Raw genomic sequence first — 27,416 nt, forward strand, 5'->3', positions numbered from 1 at the left:
TTCGATTGAGAGTCACTTAGGGTAACTCAAAATAATACTAAATTTCAAAGAATAATGTGATTGAGGGTAATGATGATGGAATAATGAAACAAAAAAAAGGGGTTGTTTTCTTTATTTTTAAAGGTATGTCGATCTATGTCTATTTAGATAATTATAGATTTTTCTTAGAAATACGGTTTTATGTTATTTGATAAGGTGTAAAAAAAAAAAAATTAGATTTATTTGTCTTTTTTTTCTTTCTTTGTTTTTTTTATTATTTAGGTGTTTAGTTTTTTTTTAGGCAAGACATGCTGCCCATAAGACAACCAAACAAAAGAAGTTAAAAAAAAAAAAAAAAAAAAAAATTTTGAAGTTTCTGCCAACAGCAGCCCCCTTTGGTGCGCCCCAAGTAAAGCGATGTGGGCTTTTTCAATGATTTGCATTGGGGTGCCACGAAGGAAAACGGGTTTTTGATTTGTACGCACGCTTTGCTAACAGCAACACAGTTCTGATGTGGTTGGTGTGTAACGAGCAAAAGTTATTTTTTATTTTTCCACATCATCTTCACATTTAGTTCAGCGTTCTTTAATGGAGATCGACTTTTATCTCTCAGTTCAATCGGCCGAAAACTTCAGCCCGATTAGTGTAGAACCCTAAACGAAATCATCATTTTCTCCTGATTAGAGTTCATAACTGTTAGCCCATGTTGAAACCCAATCGTTCTTCTTGCCAAAAATCAGTCTCTTTCATCTGTCGAAGAAGATTTTAGAAGTGGTGGGTCAGATCAGAAAAAGAAGACCTTTGATTCAAATATGAGTCTCGTTTGAAATTGGTTTTTTTTAATTCTGTTAGTTCTTTCGAAATCTGCGGAATCTTCGACTAAAAGTTGTGTCTTTAGTCGGTTTGAAACTTGGTTTTTAATAGAAGTAAGGCTGATTTCGACGCTGTTAAGGTTGATCTCGACGCTGTTGAGGTTGATCTCGACGCTGTTAAGGTTGATCTCTACGCTGTTAAAGGCTGATCTCGACGCTGATATACTGTTAGGCTGATCTCGACGAATAGCCTGCTGTTATGAGTTGACCTCGACGTTAACCTTCTGATCTCAACGACTAACCTCCTGATCTCGACGATTAACCTGCTGATCTCGACGTTAAGCTGACGTTGATCTCGACGTTAACCTGCTGATCTCGACGTTAAGCTGCTGATCTCGACGTTAAGTTCAACGTTATTATCTTGGTTTTTTAAGACCAATTTATTTTCTAAAAAAAGGGGAAAATCAAAATAAAAAGAATAAAGAGTAGAAAGTTTTTTTTAACAAAAAAGGGAGTTTAAAAAATAACGAAATCAAATTTTTTAAATGTTGCTAATGGCGACAAATGCTCAAGTTGTTTCGTTTTTTTTGAATTTCCTTGATTGGGCTCAATTTATTTTTTAAAAAATAAAAAAATAAAAATGATGAACAAAACCATCCTCTTTATTTCATTGATCATTATTATACCCTTAACTCGAAATTCTTAGAAATTTTGAATTATCTTTTGGTCACCCCAAAGCACCCTTGATTGGACTATAAAATTTGCGATGATCGGGTCTAATTGATTGCCACATACCGTATATGTGCATGTTTAAATCGTGAACCGGACCATATTATTGATTCATGATGATTGCCTATTTAATGTGCTATAATGTCATTGGGAATACATGTTTGATGTTGGTCATAATGTTGATCATGATTAAATGTTTATGTGATTGGAATGATGCTTAGATCCATAATTCATGTTATAATGATTGGTTTGATTGGGCCATGGGCCCATTTGTTTGGAAAAGGCCCCAGGCACACCCCACCTTACTTTGCGCCACACCACATGCACGTTTAACCGCTTTACTCACTTACACGTCCCATTTAGCCAACGTGGCACTAGTGCGTGGCCCGGTCTCTTCGGAGATGCGACGTCATTCATGAAACCCACAACTCCAGTCACGTACCTTAGGGTATATCGAACTGGGGCATCAATGCCGTCTGATCAGGTGATTCTGAGAGACATATTGATGCACCAATGCTGGGGTGACCTGAGCCTTTGTCCTATTGTAAGCCACACAGTCACATGTCCCGATTGCCAACGTAGTACTAGTACGTGGTCGGTCCCCTCGTGGGATGCCAACCATTTATGAAGCTACAACTCTTGACTCGTACCCGTAGGTATAAAAGGTAATCTAAGTATATCAATTGCACTTCTTGGTCAAAACCGGTGCCTAAGCAAGATCTTGCCCCGCTGTACCCTACTGTACGAGGGGGATAGACTACGTCTATTCTAGACGAGAGGTATTTAAGTGGGCCCTTGCTCAGCATTGTGCGCCACCTCTCAACTGGAGATCAAACTGGCCCTTTTTGGCTTCAGAGAAATGAATTGAGGTTTTAGATTATCACCTATACGGTATATCAAACCAAGTCACCACGTATCGAAAGGTATATAGGTGTGCTTGGGCAAGGGTGGCCAGATAAAAATGCATTGCACGTAGTAAGCCTAGAGTCTAGAAACCTTCCCCATAGGTCACGACTCGAACTTATCGTGGGTGTTCCCGGGTTGTTTATTGAATGAATGCCTGTTGTTGGATGAATGTATGTGAGTGATGTGAATGATGAGATCAAAGTGTATGATTGTCCTCAAGGATCAAAGAAATTTTATTTTTGAAAATTAAAACGGGTGCACCACCCAGTAAAGAATCCATTCTTTTACAATGATGACCCATTCCATCCAGAACCAACAATCATGATGGACCGGGCCAGTTAAATCAAAATGGAAATCGAATTTTCAAAGAAGAGAAAGAAAATATTTTTCAAAAAAGATTATTTTCCAAAAGAAGTGTTATTTAGAAGAAACATTTTCCAGAAATATATTTTTCAGAAAATATTTTCCATAAGAATGAAATTTTCCAAAAGAAAATAAATTAATCTTTTACATGGACCATTGGAAGAGTACAAATCCTCTTTTGTGTCAAACCAGGATGTTAGCCGCCGGCGATAACCCAATCGATCAGTTAGTCAAAACAACCGTCATAGGGATGCACCCTGTAGAGAAGATCAATTTTGGGAGATTCATGTTGAGGAGTGCTCTTTACTTCCATGAGTTTGAGATAGACTGGAACCTCTTACATGCTATGACTAAACGATGGAACCCCTACCTTCACATATTCCACATTGGGCGTATACACTTGGTGCCCTACTCACGAGGATTTTTGTGGTATTATGGGGATATCCACTTCAGGACCTCTAGTCCGGCCCTCATTGAAGACCGGATATTCTGGTGCCCTCGCCACAGGATTGAATATTTCCAAAGAAGAAGCCAAGGCCCTAATCCATAACGGGAGACTGGATTTAGTACCTTTACTGGGCCCGTACCACTCCCGCAGTCATCCTATCAATGTAAAACCCGAAGCCTGGCGAGCCACTAGAGACTATCGATTATGCTTAGGAATCCTAGCCCAATACATACTGACCTCTAATAGTGATGGCCAAACTATCCCTGAGTCCTTCATAGATTTAGCCTCTCAACTCTCGAGGAAAGCCAACCCAGTACCCCTCATCTTAGCTGAAACCTTCTCAGGTCTAGATGCCATAAAAAATGATGAGCGGGAAAGCTTCAAAGGAAGTCCCCACTTACTCTATATGTGGCTTTGTGATCGTTTTAAGATTGTAGATGTTCCCTCAAACCTCGAATATGGGCCAGAACACTTCTCCAAGAGAAACCTGTTAGTGCGTCACAACTCAGTCAAAGCCTGGAGTAAATGGTTAGACTCTCGCTTAGCTCGTCATATCGGTTTTAGGTGCCCTTGGTGGATGACTGATCCCCCCTGTTCTAGGAACCAAAGGATCCTACTATGTCCGTCTGATGGGTTTAGAAGAAACATCTTTTTACCATCCTAATTTGATCCCAGAACAGTATGATGTACCCATAGAGTTATCCTTATCTCAACCCAAAGCTTTCTTTTCCCCCGAGCCTTTGACTGAAAAGTTAGTACACCTCATCGAGAAAGCATGGAACAAGCGCACCTTAGGGTATCCGGACGGACCAGCAGAATTCAGAGAGCCAGTTGTTAGAACCAAGAGGGTCAAGCCTGACAGCAATCCTGATGACCATCAAGACAAAACCAAGCGTCCATGTAAAATAGTTCAAATCAAATTTGTTGAAAGATGTTTTAATAAGAACATATTGTCAATCATTTTCAATAAAATTATCTTTTTTTTTGAATAAATATCTCCTTTTCAAATACTCATTGTGTGAATGGATTAATTAATGGATTGGTGCACAAACCTCAATAAAATGATTCTTAAAAATGTTATCAAGGGGTTAATATCGAAATTGACTAAATCTACCTTTGATGGGGTCATATAGGTTTATCATTGCGCCTAAACTCAAGCGTCCACCTCCTAGTTGGAGTCGTAAGTCCAGTCGGTTAGAAAGAACCACAGTACCAAGTCAACAAGCAGAGATGGCGTCAGAATCTGAACTCACGGAGATCCGTAAGATCTTGGCAGCCTTTGCCAATGATATCAGCAATATAAAAGGCAAGGTGGAAATGTTAGAACAGACCTCGGAATCGACGGGAATTCCTTTAGGTGACCAAATGGAAAAAAGGTTGAAGAGAAACGTCCACGTGAAGTCTTCGAGCTCGACGGAGACGAAGAATATTTGATGAAAATCCGGCATTATCTAATAGGATGTCTCAATTGGAGTCAGCAATGAAGAGTATAAAGGGTATTGATGAAATCGCAGCAGGCATTGAAGCTTTGAATCGCATCCCTAGAATCCATTTGTCAGAAAAAGTTTGTGATGCCTGAGATGGACAAGTTCTGTGGGACAGGGTGTGCAAAAACACATCTTAAGGTGTATGTTACCAACATGCGCACTATGGGACTCAGCGACGAACAGATGACATTATTGTTCCAAAGGACTTTATCAGGATCAGCACTACGGTGGCTAATGTCTCAAGATCCAGTTACTGTGGGTACATGGGAAAACATGTCAAAGGCCTTCTGGCATCAGTATAAGTACAGTACCGAGATTGAGACTTCAAGAAGGGATTTGGAAGCAACTAAACAGAAAAATGGGGAGACATTCACTGATTTCATTGGTCGCTGGAGAGCCAAGGCTTCTCAAATGTGGGATAGACCTTCGGAGAAGAACAAGTAGCAATTATCCTAAAGAACCTCTCAAGGATATGCTCAACACCTAGTGGCCCAATACCTCCCTACCTTTGAATCCTTGTTGCAAGCAGGAAGCCAACTTGAGGATGCGTTTGCCTCTGGAATCCTTTCTAACCCCTCAGATAACAGGCCTAAGAAACCATATGTTCCCAAACCCAACATCAACCATACTTACATCGCCAATACCTCAGTTACCCCAGCTCAACCCCCAGCCCGGACTAATAACCAAGCTCACCCAAGTCAACCTCGGACTCCGCGTCAGTTCACCGATCTAGGGATGAGTCTCACTGTAGCGCTTCACAAATTGATGAAAAAAGGGCTTCTTACCCCTATCCAACCCCGACCTTTACCTAATCCCTTGCCAGCTGGACACAATGCTAACGTGTTCTGCGAGTTCCATCAAAATCCTGGCCATCACACGGATCGGTGTATCACCTTGCGCCATGCCATTCAAAACCTTATTGACAACAAAAAGGTCACCATCCCTAGCCCACCAAATGTCACCACAAATCCACTACCTGCTTATCAACCTCCACCAACCCTGAATATGATTTCTCACACCCCATCACCATTCGACCCTGTTTCTCTCATCCATCCAATCCCAGTTAAACCGCCCAGTTACCCCCTTGCCGGGATAGCCTTCACTGATGAGGTTTTTACCACAAACCATGAACCATTCGATTTAACTCGGATGATACCTATTGTTTATCCCCACCTCATTACGATAGTCCCGCGTTCACTAGTTACCTATTGGCCCAGATGAATCTGAAAAACCCTGTATCTTTAACAGACGAAGATCCATACGTGTTGACTGAAGAAGATGAGCCCTTCTCCCTTTTCTGTGATGAAGTTAGACATATGACTCGAGGTGGAAGAGTTTTTAAGCCACAAGAACTCTGTGTTGAAAATCCTGCAGCCCTGGCAAGAAAAGAAGGAGAAGATCCCACTAAGGAAAGCATCGAAGAGGATAACTCCGTGATCAAACAATTAAAAAAATCAGGGGCCAATATCTCAGTATGGGGTTTACTCATGGCTTCCACTGCTCATAGGGAGGCTGTTCTCAAAGCACTAAACACAGCCCAAGTCTCCCTTGATACTTCTCCAGAACAGCTAGCCAGTATAGTGGGGGCAACTTACGTGGAGAATATTCTATCCTTCTCGGACTCAGATCTTCCAAAAGAAGGGGCAAACCATACTAAGCCGCTGCACATTACAGTTGACTGTAACGGAATGAGGGTACCTTTAGTTTTGATTGATAACGGGAGTGCACTGAACGTTTGTCCGCTAAAAACGGCTACTTGTCTCGGATTTAAGACTGAAGATCTCAAGCCTACTAATCAAGGTGTTAGAGCTTATGATAACACCAAGAGAGATGTACTGGGAATTTTGCACCTTCGGCTATCCACAGGCATAGCTGAATTTCCTGTGGAATTTCAGGTTATTGATATCCAGTCCTCTTTCAATCTACTGTTAGGGAGACCATGGTTACATCAGATTAAATCCATCCCTTCTACTCTACACCAGAAGGTCAAATTTATCAAGGATGGGCTGGTAATTACTCTTCATGAAGATGCTGAAATTGTTGGGATCATAAATAATACTGAGGCTAAGGATAAGCCGTTGCTTGAGATTCAACCAGAACAACAGGGAGTAGAGCTCAGTGGGTTCGAGTTTGAAAAGGTATGCTCAGTCCAATGGATCAAGCCATGAAGGAGTATTTTCCAATGGAAAATACCTATAATTGTTGCATGGCCAACATATTCAAGAAAATGAGATTCTTCCCTGGTATGGGCTTAGGTCGCAAACAGCAAGGTATTAAAGAGGCACCATTAATTAAAGAGGCCATCGGCACATTCGGACTAGGATATAAGCCTACTAATGAAGATTGGGCCCAATATTGGAAGACAAAACGGGATAAGGCCATTGCTAAAAGGCAAAGGCGTACCACAGATCTCATTAAAATGAAGTCCTATCGAAAGACCCTCAATGGTTACTTTGTGAAAGAAGGAGAAGACTTCCGCTACTGTGGGTTCCCAGAGCCATTTATTGATCACATCACATCAAAGTATAACTGCCATCTATTCGTTCATTCATCGGTTTTCTCAGAATTATGCTCAGATACCGCCGAGGGTTTTCTCGGAACTATGCTCAGATACCGCCGAGGGTTTTCTCGGAACTATGCTCAGATACCGCCGAGGGTTTTCTCGGAACTATGCTCAGATACCGCCGAGGTTTTCTCGGAACTATGCTAGATACCGCCAAAGGTTATCTTGGAACTATCTCAGATCCGCCGAGGGTTTTCTCGGAATTATGCTCAGATACCGCCGAGGGTTTTCTCGGAACTATGCTCAGATACCGCCAGGGTTATCTTGGAACTATGCTCAGATACGCGAGGGTTTTCTCGGAATTATGCTCAGATACTCTCCTTCCTCTTACCGCCACCGCCGAGGGTTTTCTCGGAACTATGCTCAGATACCGCCGGGGTTTTCTCGGAATTATGCTCAGATACCGCCAAGGGTTATCTTGGAACTATGCTCAGATACCGCCGAGGGTTTTTTCCGATTATGCTCAGATACGCGAGGGTTTTCGGAATATGCTCAGATACCGCCGAGGGTTTTCTCGGAACTATGCTCAGATACCGCCGAGGGTTTTCTCGGAACTATGCTCAGATACCGCCGAGGGTTTTCTCGGAATTATGCTCAGATACCGCCGAGGGTTTTCTCGGAACTATGCTCAGGAACTATGTTCAGATTATATTCAAACTATGCTCAGTTTATATTCAAATTATGCTCAGTTTATTCTCAGATTATGCTAAATTTATGCTCAGGTTTTACTCAGTTTCACACAGTGCACACACTTGCACATTTGCACTTTTTAGTCAGGGAGAATTCTCTAAAATTCAGGATCTGACACCGTCAGTGAGAGTTTGCGCTCAAGGACCTGACAACCTTTTGATTCGGGGAGAGCTTTATTCTCAAGGATCCGAACACCCTGACGATTGCTAAATCAGGCTGCAAAATGAACTGTCACTAGCTTTGGCATTCAGATATCGCACTATCTACCAAAATAGATTTGCTATCTAGTTTGCTTCAACCCTCTGCCAAAGAGGGGCATCTGTAGACACCCCATTTTTGCATCCGCCTGATTAATCAACTCGTCAACCCGATCGCAAGGATTCCCAATGATGGATGTGTATTCCGTGCTTTATTTGTTACCAGATATGTTTCAGAAATCCAGATGAGGTATCTCGAATTGACAAAATCTTAGAAACCACGCTACGCTAGGAAAATACGACCCCAGAAACATAGAAATCATCATCTTGCAGACCAAAAAGAAGCTTCACGATAAAAATCACTAAAAATTGATCAAATTACCAAAATACCCCTGACATCAAAACAACCCTAGAGCCTACGTTACGCTTAGGAAAACTCTCTCGAACACATAAAATAACAAATCGAAACCAATAGATCATTTCACCAATTTTAACAGAATTTGACAAAATTACGAAAATGCCCCTCATAAAGTTCACAATCATTTCACATAAAAATTTCATAAATGACACAAACCAACATTCTCATTGAATTCCTTACGAAAAACCGATTCTAAAACATCCTAGAACATCAAAAACTGACTTAAAACGTGAAAAGTCCTCTCCGGGGGCAAAACGGTAATTTCACAATTTTCATGATAAAAAATTCCGAAATTAATGAATAAAATATGAAATAATTAAATTTAAACATTAATGAAATTAATTTAAAATTTTGAATTTAAAAAATCGATCAATCGGGCTCTTAGGCAAAATTGTTGAGGGTTCGTGGGATATTCTTTAAGGACCCCTCCATTTGGGGGTCCAAAGAATTAAAGAAATAATGGAGGGGGTTCTCCAAAAACCAAAAGTAAATCAAGCAAGACTGAAGTCAAGGTATTAAAGTCAATCAGTGAGACTGAAGTCAAAATTAAAGTCAATTAAGAGACTAAAGTCAAGATATTTAAAGTCAATCAATTAAGACTAAAGTCAAAACATTAAAAGTCAATCAAATAAGACCAAAAGTCATAATAGAATTATAATTGATTAATAACTCTATCTAATAGAGTTAACTTAAAAATAATTATACCTAAAACAATTCTACCAAAACAAGTCAAATTAAAACACAACTCTAATTAAAAGATCTCTAATTAACACTAACTCTATCCAAATCAACCCCTAAAAACATCTATAAATAGAGGTGCTCACACCCTATTTTCGTATCAAATTCTAAACCCTAAGAGAAGTAGGTCTAGAAGCTCCCCTAGCCCCCCATAAACCCTAGTTTTGGAGCCCCAACTCCTTAGCTAACATCCCCCCTTCAATTTTAGTCTAGAAAACACCCAAAAGCCTTAAAAAAACACCCCCAAATCCGCAACGAATTTGAAGAGTTCAGATTCAAAAACAAGGAGATACCTTGCCTCGGAGATCCAAAGACAAATCCGGAAACAGAACGAAGCAAGGGAGCACGGTACAAGGAGCTCTTTTTGTCAGATCTGAGGGAACAAAGTCCTTGCATCGGAAAGGTATTTTTTTTTTATTTTATTTATTTTTTATCTAGGTTTTAGCAATGTAATTTACTTGGGAATTTAGTAGAGACCGGCTTTGGCCGGGCGGGGTTGGTGCCTAATACCTTCCAATCCCGTAACATGATCCCCGAACTCAGTTTTTTTTTTGTTTTAGATTAGTTTTTATCCGTTTAGAGTCATTGATCGGTTCCTAGACCGTAATAACTAGGTGGCGACTCCCAAACCTCAAGGGTCAAAAGCGGATCCGCGCACCCCGCGGATCGAGGGCGCTTTCAATCTTATATTTGATTTTTCCCAAAAACTAACTCATTACCCTTTCGCATAGAATGAGAGATAGAGCATTCCTTTTTTTCCAGATCCATTAATTCCTTCCCAGATTCAGTATTTCTTTCCCAGATTTGTTAATTCTTTCACAGATTCATTCATTCTCTCCTAGATTTACTTTATGCTCAGATACCGTCGAAGGTTTTCTCAGAATTATGCTCAGATACCGTTGAGGGTTTTTTCAAAATTATATTCAGATACTGCTGAGGGTTTTCTAGGAATTATGCTCAGATGCCATCGAGGATTTTCTCATAATTATGCTCAGACACCGTCAATGGTTTTCTCTAAATTATGCTTAGAAACCGCCGAGGGTTTTCTTAGAATTATGCTCAGATACCGCAGAGGATTTTCTCGAAATTATGCTCACACACCTCCGAGGGTTTTCTCGGAATTATGATCAGATGCCACCGGGGGTTTTCTTGGAATTATGCTCAGATACTGAAATCGCCTCGACCCATTTTCCACCAAAGTGGCGTATAGGGGGTCCGATTGGTAAATAAGGGGGATTTTGAAAGGTAAAGGAGTCGCCACCTAGTTTAGGTCTAGGAACCATAAATGACTCCGAAATAGATCGGGTCGGTCCACAGATCAGAGAAATGGGTAAGGGGTCAGATTACGAGTTTCGAAAGATGTTAGGCACCGAACCCGCCCGATCAGGATGATCAATCCCTACTATGATCCAAACTATCCTATGGGCAACAGGTAAAGACTAAAGTCAAGATTATGGTCCAATCATCATCACTATTATCATCAAATTATATCGCATTTGCTAAACAAATCTCAAGGCTAATATTTTTCAAATATCATATAATTTCTCGAATTTCACATAAAGATGGAAATATTTGAAAAAGTCTTAATTCCGGTCTATGCTTCAAAGTCCATGTGGCACCATTTCAATTACAAATCCAAATATGTGAAGATTTTCCAAATCGACCAAACTAGGAATTCGTGAAAATTTTCTAAAGTGGAAAACTGAGAATATGAAACTTCTAATTTGGGAATTCACGAAATTTCTAAATTAGAAATTATAAATTTCCTTAATTAAGAGATCAAAATTAGAAATTTGAAAAAGGGGTTTTCCAAATTAGAAAATTATCAAAATTAGGTTTTCCACATTGGCAATTTACAAATATCAACTTTCCAAAAATAGAAAATCATGATCTTAGAAAAATTACTACATCAAAGAAAAATCCATAAATCCCCAAAATTAGCAAGTTGTGAATTTTCAAGAATCCATTTTTGTCACGTGAACATAAATCGGCAAGTCAACTCATTGACAATATTTTGAAAAGTAAAATAAGTTTTCACACCCCAATGTCCACCAAAATCACTGTCAACTCATATGTCCATTTCATAAAAAAAAATCGATTTTGAAATTCCCATGTACACCAAAAATCAGTGAATTGGCTCACGTATCAATTTTATCAAAAATCGATTTTAGCTTCCCATGCGCACATACAAGCCAATGAGTTAACTCAATGTCTATTTTGTTAATAAATCAACTTTGAAATTCCAATGTACATAGAAATCAATTAGCCAATCCACGTGCTATTAAAAAGAAAATTGATTTCGAACCCATATGTGCACACAAATCAGTGAGCTAACTAGCATGGCAAGTTAATAAAAAATATCAATCTTAAACTTCTAATGCACACAAGTCAGCGAGTTAACTCGATACCCATTATTAAAAAAAAGAAAATCGATTTTAAACCCATATGTGCGCACAAACTCATTGATTCAACTAACACCCATTTTATATAAAAATTGATTGTAAGCTTCTATCACACACAAATTAGCGAGTTGACCCACGGGTAAAAAAAAATGATTCGAGAATAAGTATCTTACAATTTATTGGTAACATCAAGAATCTCAAAAACAAAACAAGGAAAAACATAAGAATGCAAAAAAAAATTTTCACTTATCCAAGAACAAAAATTGGCGATGGACCCATGACAGTAAAAAAAAATAAAATAGAAGAATAGAGGGAAGAAGGAAGAAACTACGTTAAAGACAAAGACAAAAAATAAACAAATATACAAACCTAAAACAAAATAGCACGATGAAAATACCTTACCTTTAAGACAATACGGTTGTTCTGATATGGATCCTTCAGACTTAACTCGATAGCAGCGGATGAGGATGGCAGCACTGCTACTATAGGGGTTGTAACAAGGAGGGCGTTGGTGCAGCTGTTGCTGTGAGGGGAACGACAACAACGTGACTGCTGTAGATATTGTAATGGTGAGGGCGTTGGTGAAGCAACAACAGTGGAGGGGACTTCTGGTGGGGACTTATGAAGAAGAGATGGGCTGGTTATATGGAGGAGAAGAGAGGGGAGCAAGGGTGCTATAATCAATGGTTGATCATGTTGCTGCAGGTTGAAGATGAAAAGGAATGGACTGTGAGAGTTCGACTGAGAGAGAAGTGAGAATAGGGGCTGTTTTATATGGGTGAAGAGGGTGTGGTGATGACTGCTGTCCGAGAGAGTTAGAAGGATGAGAAGAGGGCGATGTGCAGTGGACGTTTGGGAGAGGAGGTGGAGCTGTTTTTTTTTATAGTGAGTTGGAAAGAGGGAGGAGTCTAAAGAGAGGAAGTGAGAGAGAAAGGAAGGCTGGGCAGGGTGGACGTTGCAACAAAGTTGCAATGGAGTGGGGTTTCGTATCTTGACTCAAGAAGACACAAGTGGGGGCTGTCTCCTTTTTCTTTTCGTACTCTTTTTCTTTCCTTTTCTCTTGTTCTTGTTCTTCTTTTCTTTTCTTTTCTTTTTTTCTTTCTTTTGTTTTTCTTTTTGTTATTGTCCAAGAGAAGGAGAATGAATGGAGAATGTGAGAAAGAGTGGAGGAGAGGGAGCTGAGGACGTTTGGGGCTGAAGATTAATGGAGGCTGCCAATGGACTGGTCTTAATGGCTGAGATTGCTGTTAATAGAGGTTGTTAATGGGCTGGTCCTAGTGGCTAAGAAGGGGCTGCTGTAAGAGAGGTGTTGTAGCGGGGAGAGATGAGAACAAGAAGGGTTGTTAATGGTGGTGGTATTGAAGAGAGAATGAAGGAAACGAGAGAGAGAGGTCATGGAGGAGGAGACATTGAAGAAGAAGAGCAGCCCACATGAGAGAGAGATCAGAGATGTGTTAAAATAAATGTTAATAAATGATGATTAATATTTATTTAAAATTGATTCAAATAAAATTAATTTGGTTTATTTTAAAAATGATATTTTTGAAAGTTACTTTATGGTTGGTTTACTTTTTGTTAAAAGAAAAGTAAGTAATTTTTAAAAAGAGCATTTCTATTGGTTGATAACTTTTCACATGGATTGGAATTTGTAAAAGTTCTTTTGACTCCTTTTTTCAAATTTTTTTAAAATCCCACATTGCTTTTTAAAATGTTTTGGAGGGATTTTAAACCTATATATAAGAACCTATTCTCAACTCTTTCTTCATTCCAAAGACTCTCTCCTTGAGAGCTCCTAATGGCTTCAAGCTATATGGAAATTTAATAATTCTTTTTTATTTTATTTTATTTATATATATATATATATATATATATATATAGATATAAAATAAGAAAGAAAGAAAAAAAGAAAGAGAGAGAGAAAAATTAAATATTTAATAGGGCCGTCCATTTTGGATAGGCACCAAGGCCGAACCGAAAGGTGTCGAAGGGGCTTAAGGGTGCTTAACGGATTCCTTGATCCGAATAGGTGCCTAGTGGTCCAATGGGTTTCATACCTATTGAGATTCAAAAATCATTTACGAATGGGTGTGATTTTTAAATTGATATATATTTATGGAGATTAATTCTGTTAAAATATAACTAATTTTTTTTAAAAAAAAAAAATTTTCTACAAAAAGAGGCATTCGTGTATCCGAGATTCTGAGTGACAGATTTTCTCAAAATAGTGCAAATTTTGAGGAAATATACAGTTGTGTTAGAACTGGGCTCTGTTGTATCCTGAAGACAAGTTCGCCAGCAACCCATCTGCATCTTCGTGTTTAATCGGAGTGGGGGCGTCTGTTGTCTATAAGACAACGTAGATTACTACGTGCCTCAGAGCAATACAATTTAAGTTCAAGTTCTATTTTTTCTAACAAGATGAACGTGATGAAGAGAGGAAGTCAGTGAGGGAGTTGAGAGAGCAGCCACCTTTCACTCCATTAGGCAGCCCCTACCACTACGTGAAAATCACAATTTTTTCTAAAAAAATTTGTTGGGCCTGGCCCGTCGAATTTTAAACCCGAAATTCCGCGGCCCATGGACCACTTTTTCGGTCGAATTTTAAACCCGAACGCTGCCCCTCTTTCCCTCTCTCGCAGTCGATTTGTTTCTCTCCCTCTCTCACAGTCGATCGATCGACCTCACTCTCTGCCTCTCTCTCTGTCTCACTCAATCTCACAGTCGAATCTTACTGTTTCTCTCCCTCTCTCACAGTCGAATCTTACTGTCTCTCTCTCACAGTCGATCGATCGACCTCTCACTCTCTGCCTCTCTCTCTATCTCACTCAATCGATCGATCTCTCCATTGCTTTCTCACCGTCAATCGATTTCTCTCCCTGTCTCCCTCGATCTCATCTCTATATCGATCTCATCTCTGGTTCGATGTCATCGCTCAATCGCTCTCTATTTAATCGCTCGAAGTGATTTCTCGATCTCTCAAGATTGGAAACGATGGAGTGATCTGTTGTTTTTGAAGGTGACTCTCTCTCTCTCTCAGGTTGATGGATCCATAGCGTTGTTCAGATTGATGAGGATGAGATCTAGGGTTTTGGATTTCACAAAATATATTAATTTTGATTTTTTGTTTCCCAAATGTGTTAATTTTACACGAAACAAAACCTGAAAACAAATAAAAATTTGATGATTGAATCTTGGATCTAATGTTTCTGACCAACATCTCAGGTTTTTTTTTTAATAATATTAATTTTGATTGATTGTGCAGACTTACAGTGCTACTTGTTCTACCAAATACTGGATTCTGAACTCATTACAGGTAAAGTCTCCAACCTGAATAAAATCATGTTTTTTTCACAACCTAAAAAAACTGAGTCATTGATGATATAGATTATAGATTTAATTACAAGTAGATATTCTTTTTCTACCTGATATATAGATTCTCATGATTTATATTCTTAGTTGTTTAAGTGTAAGGCTATAAATAGGCTAATGCATCGCAATCGGTCATTTGTTTGTCTATGTTTAGTGCGCTTGAACAATCCAAATGAGATGCATTCTTGGCATTGTAGAGCTGAGGGACATTTTCTATTTGTCAAAATCTCATACTGATATTGATTGATTAATTGACCATTAGTATGTGTTGGATTGATACGATGCAGATATAACTGTAAGCTTTCACTTGGGGTTATATTTCCATGTCCATGATTCCCTTCCATGAATGAAACATTCACACCACTAATTCTCTCAAGACAGTCATGCTATCGCCTTCCCAACATTTAAGCCCGCATCCTATTGTTCCAAGCACGGTGCAATGACTTATAGGAGCCCCTTTTTAGTATAAAATGAAATAGACGGACAGGAAATCCAACTTCAAAGAAGAATCACCATACTATACATTGGATATTTTCCAAAAAATCTGTGTCACTTGAACCAACTTTGAAGCACACTCTATTCCTGAAATGGCAAATTATGTTCTACCATGCCTTACTCTACATCCAAGCAAAAAATAATACTTCCTTTATAGTATCAAATGCTGTTTAATCAAGTTCATTGAGGTAGATCACCTCGACCCCTCCTCCCCCCCACCTTTTTTTTTTTTTGGTACAACAGCTTTTTTCTGATAGTTTCATTAATAACATTATCGAATAGTTAGACATAAGGGTATGTTCTTCAATGAGTAAAATGCTATATATGTTGGTTGACAGTGTTTCTTGAGAACAGATAAGTTGTTAAATGCACTTTCTCAAAATGTACTTGGATCTTATTAACTCATGGACAAATGAATTGGAAACTAAATCTCTATCCAAGAACTTTATATCTTTAAAGATTAGTGTAAAGGTCTTGGCTGGTGAAAGGAAAGTCAAACAACATTTGAGAATCAGGTAGAGAGGGAGATAACAAGGCTCCAAATGATGAATGTAATCCAATACGATGCAGATACGGCTTCAGCACTTAAATTTGAATACAGGTAATGACGCCTGTTTAAAGTATACAAGCATCATGTCACCATGTGCACTAGTGTTCTATCTAAATAAATTTTTCAAAAATACCACTCACTTGTTACATTGGTGTCACAATCACACGGAAGTGCCCAAAACTCTGAGCAAATCTCAGAGCATGGCGTTACTCCATTAGCACAATATATATTGTGCCATTCAACACAACATTTCCAAGTTCTAAAATGTACTGAGATACGCTGACAGTAGGCAGTAGGCCTTAGTATGCCCCAAGTAAGCATGTTTAGGCATAACCAGTAAGACCATATAAGGAACACAGAAATGTATTATCTAATACATACAAGATTTCTTAATTTCTTCCACCCTGACCACCCATAAAACAGGAGAAAGAGGGAAGGAGAGAGAGAGAGAGAGAGAAGGGGAGGGGGGGGGAAGATCCATATCTCTCACCATCTAAGCATTATGGTGATTATTGTATTTTCATAAATTTGGAGAAAGCTAATCATACAACAGTGATGATAATCTGACAGTTCATGTCCCACACTTCCAAATAAGCACGTACATATTGACAAATTACTTGAAACACCAGAAAATACTGCAATTGCTAGTTTACTATGGGAGACATAAAATCGTGAAGAAGTTCATCTATGATTTGATTAGGAAGTATCATGAAAAGAATGTCTATGTTATCCAAATGAGTACAGTAGCCCCCCCCCCCCAAAAAAAAAAAAAACCACCACCCCTTATATTAATAATTCCGATGGAAACAATTTTATGAAGCATAAGTAACCAGTATAACCATTCATCAAGATTATTTTTTTTTCATAACTTCCTTGTGTGGACATCACATTTTTCTGAACAAACTTCTTGTATCAAAATATATATATATATATATAGGCTCCATCATTAGATGGCCTCGTATGATGACAGACATCATATCATGATTCCTTTGTGTCTTTTGGACTTCTATTGTCTTTGGATTTTTCTTGGATATGTCTTTGGAATTGTACTACATAGGCTCTTATTGATTCATTTGACATAGGCTCCATCATTAGCTGATCTTGTATGATGACATATATCATAGCATGATCTACTCCTGTCTTTTGGACTTGTATTACATTTCTATTGTCTTTGGATATGTACTACATATGCATTTCTATATGACTTTGATTGATTCATTACATATTACAATGGTAGACTTACTTGATATTAGTTTTTAACGACTCATTTATTGTCTTCTAAGACTTTCACATTATTTTATATTATTTAATTAGTAACTAATAGTTTTTTTTTTCTTTTTAGGTAAACTTTTTTAACTCCGCCAATGAAAAAATTAAACCTTTTACATTCCCGGTCCCAAGCCCGGATAAAGGAGGAGGGAAAAGGATGATCCAACACATATTTGGTGCCTTCTGATAAGACCCGGAAAAGGTTGTTCCCCCAACCTTGAGAATTATCACCTTCTCTACTTGTATGATGAATGTTGAAACATAACAGGGGTTTGAGTTCACTAATCAATGAGACTTAATTAAGTGATCACTTTGATTGAATACTAATAGTAAATTTTATAGTTCTCTTTGTTTTTTAATTGTTTGAATAAACCCATTGTGTTCATGAACTAATTCTTGTTGGGATCGCTGCAGGGTTTCCTACAACCAAGTGAATTTCACATTTTTGGTTATGCAAGAACCAAGATTTCAGATGATGAGTTAAGGGATCATATACGTGGGTGAGATATCTTACTCAAGGTTTTATCTTCATGTGGTTCACCTAAAGTTATTTTCTTATATCATAATTTAGGAATAAAAAAATGTGTATACCATGACTCATCTTATTCTAGTTTATGATATATTAGTTATCCTTACAGTATTCGTGCTTGTTCATTTGCTAGGCAGAAACTTGATTCATGGTATTAATAATTCCTTTTGGATAGAGTGGAATAGAGGAGCAAGATTTGTTTAGCCAACCCAAAGTCCTTGGGATTAGGCTTCGTTATTGCCTTTTGGATTGTCATGAATTTCATATATTGTGTAAGGATTTCTGAAATAGCCATGATGTTTATTTCCTCACAGAAATGGATTCCAGAAGCTGGAGAAGGTTAAGGATTCAAATCGGCAAAGTCGACAATTGGAAGAACTTACGGAAAAGATGCGTGAGTGTAAGAGGTAAATGATCCATCTATGTCTCTCTCTTTATTCGCTAGTTAGTTGTTACTAACTCTCTTCTTTGACGTTTCTATGCCTAATAGAAACATGCATCTAGGGTGCTTAAAATATGTGATTAGGGAACATTGTGTTGATAAACAAACATGTGCATATCACATTGATTGTGATTTGTTGGTATGGAAAGAAGTGAAAATTTTGGATGAATATGAGTATTTATTTGGTTTGGCACAAATGGGGACACAGAGGTGACACATATGACATGGTGGAGTGCATGTAACTGTAAATGTTTTTTACTTGCATCTTGCGGAAAAGTATCTACGGTTATGTGCACGCTACGATGTCATTGTGTCACCTCTGTGTCTCTCTTCGTGTCATCCCAGCACGACTCACAGGGAAATGCTGAAGTAAAATTGAAATTGACATCATTTGGGACATTGTTGACGTGGATGTGTCTATAGAAAGATGCTTGTCATTTAGATATGAGTGAGAAGCATCTATGGTTCTGTGCACACCATTGTCCCAAACGATGTCAATTTCACTGTAACTCCAGCATGACTCTTTTAAATACTATGAGGGACCTAATATATTGGATCAAACTGGGTCCAAGTTGGTGTGGTTTGAGATCTTGACCCAATTCATTTGACAGCCCATCGAGTTGTGGGATTGGGCCTAACAAGATGAGTTTCCAATGTTAGTCTGTGTGGCTGAAAAACGTTCTTATTAGTATACAAGAGGAGACAAGAACCGTCCAAAAGCGGGTCATTTTTTTCTTTTCTTCACTTTGGTGACATCGCTAACTCCATTTTGTATCCTGTACTCCAAGGGGTTAGGTAGCTAATCAACCAAAGACCTCCCTTGGATGCCACGTTGAATGATAATATTTGCTCAACACATTTGAGTTGAATGATATCTTATCCGAAATGAGTAGTTATTTAAGGCATATTTTTAAGGAAAATTTTTATAAGTCTCTATACCCCACATGGTTTAACAATAACAATTAAGAGAGTGGAAGCCTTCTCATGGGAAAATTGGCAAAATTTAGATAATATTTTGCCCTTTAGTATTTCCTTTATAATACACACACATACACATTCGAAGGTGCCATCTTCTGTGCATAGCATCCCTACCACTATCACAAAATCTCCCAATAAAGAGTTGCCCGATTAATTTGCTGAATTAGTTGATAATTCACGGAATTAATCAGTGATTCTCTAAACTAATTGGCTAATACATGATTGATATATATATATATATATATATATATATATATATATATATAGATATATATATATATATATATTTATAATAATAATCTCCATAAAGAGTTGCCCGTGTGTTTGTATTTATAGGTTTTGGGGGCAGCAGCTATGCCATTAACACCGGAAAGCACCCAGGTAGCTTAAAGACGATGTTGCATCACCTGGTGGGACTACCATTGCTGGGATTCACGAATTGGAAAAAGGTGGTGTGGACACGGATTTCGAATATTCTTCAAACATCCCTCCACTTTGGGGGGTTTTTGGAGTCGCCACCATTCAAATTGGAAATGGGGTGTGAATGGACACCCGGATTTGTATTTTTGAAAAATCAATGTCATTTTTCCATTTTTTTGTTGACTCTCGTAAGATAAGGTGTATGTGGTCCAACCTCGATTCAAGGTAAGGGGGTCCATTTATGGAGTAGGGAAGGTGTTAGGCACCCTACTCCATCCACGTAATGTGGTAACCTCGGATTCGGTTTTTTGAAAAATAAAAAGAAAATAAAAATGAAAGAAAATCGATATGTGCCCTCAAGTGTGAGGGGTTTCGATGTTGGTTCAAATCATTGAGGGCACCCTTATGAAGAAGGGGCCCTTTGGTGATTTAAACCATAGTGGTGTGTGCAAATGTGTAGGAAAGGGGTGAGTAGAACAGGGAAGTTGGGGGGGTGTCCTTTTGTCAAACCCACCTTGACCTTCCTTGACTTCCTTTGACTTTCCTTGACTTCTTTTCCTTTGCTTGACTTGTTGGAGAGAAGGTTAAGAGTTGAGAGTTGAGAGTTGAGTGTTGAGAGTAGAGTAGGAGTAGAGAGTTGTAGTGTTTTGAGGATTTTTTTCTCAAATTTTCCTTAGTTCTTATAAGAGGAGAATGGAGGGGTTTTTATAGAGGTTGGGATGTATTTTAAGGGTATAATGGGGTGAATGAAGAGAGTAATAGATAATGGCATGGGTTTGAGATGAGAGGGGTATGAAATTTAAGATGGAAATAAGGGTAGTTTTGTAATGGGGGAAATGGGTTATGTTTTAACCAAATGGTTTGGATCTTACCCAAATCCATTTGGGTAGAGTGTTTGGTGGGGTGCGATGATGTGGTGATGGTGTGATGGGTGTAAGAGAGTTGTTGGAGAGATGAGTGTAGAGATGGTTGAAGAGGTAAGGTGTTAGATTTGAGAGATGTGTAGTGTAAGAGGTTGATTGGTTGGATTTTAGGAGAGGTGAAGGGATGATGACATGTGGCAAATGGGGGAGATGATGAGATTGGTTGATTGGTGATGGTGGTTAGATGATTAGAGAGAAAACGTATGGGGGTGATGATGGGAGGCATGGGTTGGGGTGTGATTTTGTGGGAGTGTTTTAAGGGAAAGTGATGGATAGATATGGGTTGTGATGTGGGTGGTTGATAGTGTTAGAGAATGGGGAATAGGTTAGGGTATGTAGGGTATGGGTTGTGAGGTGGGTGGTTGATGATGAGAGGATGGGGAATAGGTTAGGTTAGGGTAGGGTTATGGGTTGAGTTGTTGGTTGTGATGATGATAGGATGGGGAATAGGTTAGGTTAGGGTAGGGTTATGGGTGAGTTGTTGGTTGTTGATGATGAGAGGATGGGGAATAGGTTAGGTTAGGGTAGGGTTATGGGTTGAGTTGATTAGATGAGGGAGGTGGAAGGGGATGATGACATGTGTCATCTCTTGGTGATTGGTTTGATGTGATGATGGTGGGTTGGATTGGATTTGGGTAGTGAATTGGGCTTAGGTTAGGATTTGGGCTTAGATTGGGTTGGGTTAATGTTGGATAAAGTAGTTTGGGTTTGGGTGTGGGCTTGGATAGGGAATTGAATGGTAATGAGGATGGACTTGGATTTAATAAGAATGATTGGGCTTGGGTGGAATAGATGATTTTGGGATTCATGGGCCACGTGAATAGGATTGGCCCATTTATTTTGAGGAAAACAAGATTTTTGAAGGTATGGGCTTTGAGGGCCCAATACGGTTTTTATTTTTGTTTTTGGGTATTTTGGCGTCGAGGGCCCGCTCAAATTCGGGTGTCTACAGGTGGATTCCGTGGCATTCTAATGAACACCGTTGTTGCTGCGGCTAATCACAGTCGAGAGTTTTCAAAGAGGTAGTCTTACTGCTGACATGTACAACTGAACACAAAAAAAAAAAAAAAAACCGTAACGTATGAGATACCATCTGAACTGGTGTATTCCAGTAGCAATTCTTTTTCTTGACAGATGCAGATTTGGTTGGGTATCCCATTGCACTATTACAATGGGATAAGCTCATAAATTATTATATGCACCCCAAGAGATTATTGAGTATTAGAGAGACTTTTATTATAGGTTTTTTAGAGCTGCTTTTGATAATTTTATTTTTACTGATTCTATTGGTCACAGGTACAAATGATTGTTTCATACATTTTTCAAGATTATGGTACTATTCTTTTATTAAGTAGTATTGTTAGAAAATACATAGAGACTGGAAAATGGCTGTAACGACTAACAGGGTATGATGGCAGGTGGCAAGGGCCACCTTTCTTTGTTGCGGAAAGAAACTTGTGATGGCTTGAATCAGTCTAATCATCAACTTACAAATGGGTACTTTATCATATCTGGTTTTCTCTGATAAGTTTCCTATTGGATCAGTCATGGAGGATCACTGACTTCTCATAACTTCTCTTAAGTCTTTCACTAGATTTTAGTTCATATTTTTGTGGATTGCAAAATAGATATTCAAGCAGTCTTGAAAACAAGCGAGGTGATCTCCTTGATGGGCCTAGTGGTGGAGAGGGATTTGCTGAAGACAATGTTTTACTGGCTTCATGTAAGCATATGATCTTCTGATTAGGTGCTTTTTCAATTTTTTTTTTTTTTTTGATTCTTTGTCTACCATGGTGAGTGAAATTGCTAATACATGTGTCATCAAATACTTTTCTACCCATCTTAGTCTAGAAGTAGATGAACTTAAAATTTGTGAGGAGATAGGATGTTTGATAGAATAATATAAGGGAAGGAGAAGTAGAAGAGAAAAGATGGTCCAGGAGAATCTAGACCTTTGATCCCTTCACTCTTAGTTCATTCCAGCCAACTGAATAATTAAATTACATATTTACCCACTAAGTCATGTCTGGACCCACTTCCCTTGCTAGAATTGCCTTGAAATTTAGTTTATTACTGTCAAACTGTGCTTATTTGTCAAATGAGTTGTAGCTTGGACATAATAAAAACTCTTCTTTTGTAGCTTATACCAGTATCACTCACAATAACCAAGTTTGGATATTGCAATTGTTCAGCAGTGTTCATTTCAATTCGAACCCCTGTTGATCTCCTCTGCGGGCCTGTGTTGCAGGTTGTTGGAAATGAGCGTAATTCAGGTTTGTTATCACAATGTGACTATATGTTTAACTTCTGAGGTTCATTTTGTTATTGTGACTTCCATATATGGGTTAGTTGATATCATGAGTGATCACTTATGTTTTCAGTTTCTTCGGAGGTCTTCAGTTGGGGAAATGGTGCAAACTATCAACTCGGTACAGGGAATGCGCACATACAGAAGTTACCATGCAAAGTTGATGCGCTTCAAGGTTCTTATATTAGGGTGGTTCCTGTTGCAAAGTTGTTTGTTAGTTTAATTATTGTCAGTTCTTTGTAGCTTTGACAGAATTTTCAATCTTAACAAAGAGGTTTACATGTATATTAATTTTGGGTTATTTAATTTAATTTGGAGCTTGTTTTATGATTTTTCTTTTGTTTTTTCTTTTTCTGATATTTTTTTTATATTATTTCGTTCATTGTGATTGGTGAATTAGAGGACCGTGCTATTGTTTGTTAAACCTCTAAATTTGACAGTCATACTCTATGGATTTGTTTTTGTTTTTTTGAAGTCCATTCTCCAAAAATTTGATAGTCCAGGGCCGTCAAAAAAAATTCTACAAGAGAATATTTGACGGGCATATTTGACGGGAGGGTCCGTCAAATTTCTCAAAATTTGACGGGCTAAGACCGTAAAAAATGAGCCTTTTTCACGTAGTGTACGTTGGAGAAGAAGTTTTTGTTTTTTGTTTTTTACTTTTTTTTTCTTCTTCTTTTTTTCCTTCTTTTGTGGCTGCCCCTTCTCAAGAATGTCAACCTTTCTTGTTTCTTCCAAAATGGGTTCAAAAACCATCCCTTAAGAGAATATAAGATTCTCTTTTTATAGAGTTTACTTTCTATTTTACTTTTTTCTTCAACTTTCTCTTTCTTTCCTTTTTGATGTTTGCATTTAATTTCTTTTCTTTTTTTTATATTTTATTTACTTCTTCTTTGACCGAACCAATAGAGAGAATATTTCTCTTTTAAAGTTTAGAAAGAATGGGACCATGATCCCACGCTTCGCAATACGTGGCACATTGGTGGATCATCGTTGATTGAATTTTGATTTTTAATTTTGGTTGATGGATTAAGTCATAAGTTTTAATTTCGGTTTGATTTTAATTTGATAGATTAATTGTGTTTCACTTTTCGATCTCGATTGGTTGATTAAGATTTTAGTTTGATTGGTTAATTATGTTTTGATTTGAATATTGATTGGTCAATTGAGTTTTATTTAAGTTTGAATTTTGATTTTTTAATTTGTTGATTGGCTTTAATTGGGTTTTGATAGAATTTTAATTCGGATTGGTTAATTGATTTTTAATTTGATTTTAAAATTTATTTTTGAATTTTAATTTGAATTGATCTTAAATTTTAAGTTGTCGATTAGATTTTAATTTTAGTTTAATGGTTATTTTCAATTTGAAAATTTTTATTTGATTGTAAATTTTAATTGATTTAAATTTTAAATTTTAATTTAATTTTGATTATTCGATGTTTTTATTGAAGTGTTTTTAATTCTTTAATTGTGTTTTCCTAAGCGTCAAGGTTTCTAAGAGTCGAACATTGAGGGGCGTTACGGTCATTTTGTGGTTTTTCATAAATTTCTTCGATTTCATCGATTCGGGTTCCGTTAGACTCAAAATCACGTTTTTAATGCAACGGAGGTACTTTCAAAAATTTTCGAAGGTCCGAAATTCATGAATGGTATTTTCATCATTTTATCAATTTTTGTCTATTTTGGCGTGAAGTTTCTTTCGGTCATAACGTGATTATTTCTAAGTCTCGAGGTCATGTTTTCCTAGCGTAATGAAGTCTCTAAGTTGTCCTAATGTGTAGCGAGCCTAGGCGTACATGCTTGCTAAGTTGAGTGTATGGTGTAGCGATCCTAAGCGTGCGTAATTCTATGTCGCGTGGCAAAGAGAAAGAATAGAATAAAATTAGAAGAGAGAGGGAATTGGAAGGAGACTTCTCACAAACTTTCGAGTTCTTTTGCACTCATCATTAGGAATCCACAGCAACCAGGTGACGGATCGCCAAGTCAGGCGGATGCAAAAATGGGGTGTCTACAGATACCATCGATGATTTTCTTGGAATTATGCTCAGATACTATGTTCAGATATCGTCAAGGGTTTTCCCAGAATTATGCTCAGATACCGCCATAAGTTTTCTCAGAATTATGCTCAGATACCACCGAGGGTCATCTCGAAATTATGCTTAGATACCGCTGAGGGTTATCTCGAAATTATGCTCAGATATCGTCAAGGGTTTTCTCGAAATTTAAGCTAAGATACTGTCAAGGGTTTTCTTGGAATTATGCTCAGTTTATGTTCAATTTTATGCTCAACTTTATGTGCAGATTATGCTCAGTTAGGCTCAGATTTTATTTAATTTATGCTCAGATCTAGCTTAGACCATCTTTAAGATTTATCTCAGATTTCAAGTACACACACTTCACATTTGTTTTATTAATCAAGGAGAATTTTTTTAATTCAAGGATCTGATACTGTTAATGAGAGTTCGCGCTCGAAGACTTGATAACTTTTTAGTTCGGGGAGAGTTTTACCCTCAAGGATCCGAATGCCTCGACGAATTGCTAAATTAGGTTGTAAAACGAACTGTCACTAGATTTGGCATCGGATATCGCACTATCCACCAAAATAGATTTGCTATCTAGTTTACTTCAACCCTCTGTTAAAGAGGGGCATCTGTAGACACCCCATTTTCGCATTTGCCTGATTAATCAACTCGTCTACCCGATTGTCATGATTCCCAATGATGGACGATATTCCAATGCTTTACTTTGTTGCTAGACATGTTTCAGAAATTCGGATGAGGTATTTCAAACTAACAAAACTTTAGAAACCACGCTACGCTAGAAAAATATGACCCAAAAACATAGAAATCATCATTTTGCAGACAAAAATAAGTCTTACGATAAAAATCACTAAAAATGACTAAATTACCAAAATACCCCTAAATAGTAAAACATCCTTAGAGTCCACATTATGCTTGGGAAAATCCTTTCAAACCCATAAAATAACAAATTGAAATCAAGTAAATCATTTTGTCAATTTTCACTAAATTTAACAAAATTACGAACATACCTTTCATAGGGTCTACAATCATTTCACACTAAAAATCCATTAATGACACAAAAGCATAATCCCATTGAATTCCTTATGAAAAATTGATTCTAAAATGTTCCCGAACATCCAAAAATGACTTGAAACGCAAAAGTTCTCTTCAATGGGTAAAACGGTTTTAAAATTTTTAAAATTTGAAATTAATCAATAAACCATTAATAAACGTAAAGCGAAACCTTAATAAAATTAATTTAAAAATCTAAACTATGAAAATTAATCAATCAAGCCCTCAGGCAAAATTGTTGATGATTGCCTACTTATTTAAGTGAAACACTCTTGATATTTATTAAAAGACCTTTCCATCTAGGGGTCAAAATAATTAAAGATATAATTAGGGGGTTCTCCACAAAACTTTAAAATATATTTTTTCATTGCATGTATGATTTAAAAACCTAATTTAAAAGACCAAGTCAATCTCATAAGACTAAAGTCAAAATCCTAATTAAAATCCTAATTTAAAGAAACCTAGTCAATCAAATAAGACTTAAGTAAAAAACGTAAAAGGAGACTTAGTCAAACCCTAATTCTTCCAAAAAACTCTATAAATATAGAGCCTCCACAACTAATCTCGTAGCTCAAAGAAAATCATAGAAAAAGTAGGTCAAAAAGCCTCCCTAACCTTCCCAAAATCCTAATTTTGAAGCCCTAACCCCTTACCTATTATCCAAACCCTAGTTTTTGTTCACAAACTCCCAGAAACTCTTCACAAAACCCAAAAATCCATCAAAAAATTTTAGAAAATATTTAGATCTAAGAAGGAGGTACTTCTTCTTTGAGATCTGAAGCGGATTTAGAGATAGAAACAAAGCGAAGAGTATCTTACGAAAAATCATTCTACCAGTTTTGAGGAAATAAATCATCGCTATCTTATACGTATATTTTTTTTTTAATCTTTTTATTTTATTTATTTATTTTAGATTTTTTTAGTAATGTAATATTCTTGGAAAATAGTAGATATCGGCGTTTGTCGGGCGGGGTTGGTGCCTAACACCTTCCAACCCTGTAATGTGATCCTCGAACTTAGTTTCTTTTTGTAGATTAATTGTTTCTTATTAATCTTAAGTTAATGCTCGGTTCCTAGACCATAACAACTAGGTGGCGACTCCCAACCTCAAAAATCAAAAGTGAATCTGCACACGCCATCGATCAAGGGCATTTTCACTTGTCAAATGCTAACATAATATCCCATGTCAGATCGCGAGGCACTAGGTGGCACCTCGAAATTTCGGCATGGTTTCCTCTGTTTATATTAGCATTCCAAAACGTTCGACCTATTTCACTTGATAAACAAAATTGACAATATCCTGTATATG

At 37.6% G+C, this 27,416-nt stretch overlaps 1 protein-coding gene across 9 annotated transcripts; it reads left to right on the forward strand.

Annotated features, from left to right (window-relative positions):
• Positions 1–14,233: 14,233 nt before the first annotated feature.
• Positions 14,234–23,298, forward strand: LOC147400380 (uncharacterized). Of its 9 annotated transcripts, XM_086446048.1 has the most exons (9): positions 14,234–14,748; positions 14,995–15,045; positions 17,489–17,617; positions 17,830–17,915; positions 18,259–18,351; positions 22,126–22,204; positions 22,336–22,430; positions 22,900–22,980; positions 23,089–23,274. In XM_086446048.1, exons 5-9 carry the CDS (start codon positions 18,261–18,263, stop codon positions 23,256–23,258), a joined length of 516 nt encoding a protein of 171 aa, XP_086302174.1. In that variant the 5' UTR covers positions 14,234–14,748; positions 14,995–15,045; positions 17,489–17,617; positions 17,830–17,915; positions 18,259–18,260; the 3' UTR covers positions 23,259–23,274. The 9 variants fall into 9 exon arrangements, with proteins under 9 accessions (XP_086302174.1, XP_086302173.1, XP_086302176.1 ...); XM_086446047.1 differs by lacking the exon at positions 17,489–17,617; XM_086446050.1 differs by lacking the exon at positions 17,489–17,617 and having other exon boundaries at positions 22,903–22,980; positions 23,089–23,273.
• Positions 23,299–27,416: the final 4,118 nt, after the last annotated feature.

Source organism: Akebia trifoliata, chromosome 6 (genome assembly GCF_017979445.1).
Source record: "Akebia trifoliata isolate Shusen 1 chromosome 6, ASM1797944v1, whole genome shotgun sequence".
NCBI classification, from domain to species: Eukaryota; Viridiplantae; Streptophyta; class Magnoliopsida; order Ranunculales; family Lardizabalaceae; genus Akebia; species Akebia trifoliata.

What these genes read in the sequence shown, in the direction of transcription:
- LOC147400380 (XM_086446049.1), top strand. Translation starts at nt 18,261, where the DNA reads ATGGATTCCAGAAGCTGGAGAAGGTTAAGGATTCAAATCGGCAAAGTC. An exon ending in AATCATCAACTTACAAATGG is followed by an intron (nt 22,205 to 22,335) that starts GTACTTTATCAT and finishes ATTGCAAAATAG; the next exon opens with ATATTCAAGCAGTCTTGAAA. An exon ending in TGGAAATGAGCGTAATTCAG is followed by an intron (nt 22,981 to 23,088) that starts GTTTGTTATCAC and finishes TTATGTTTTCAG; the next exon opens with TTTCTTCGGAGGTCTTCAGT.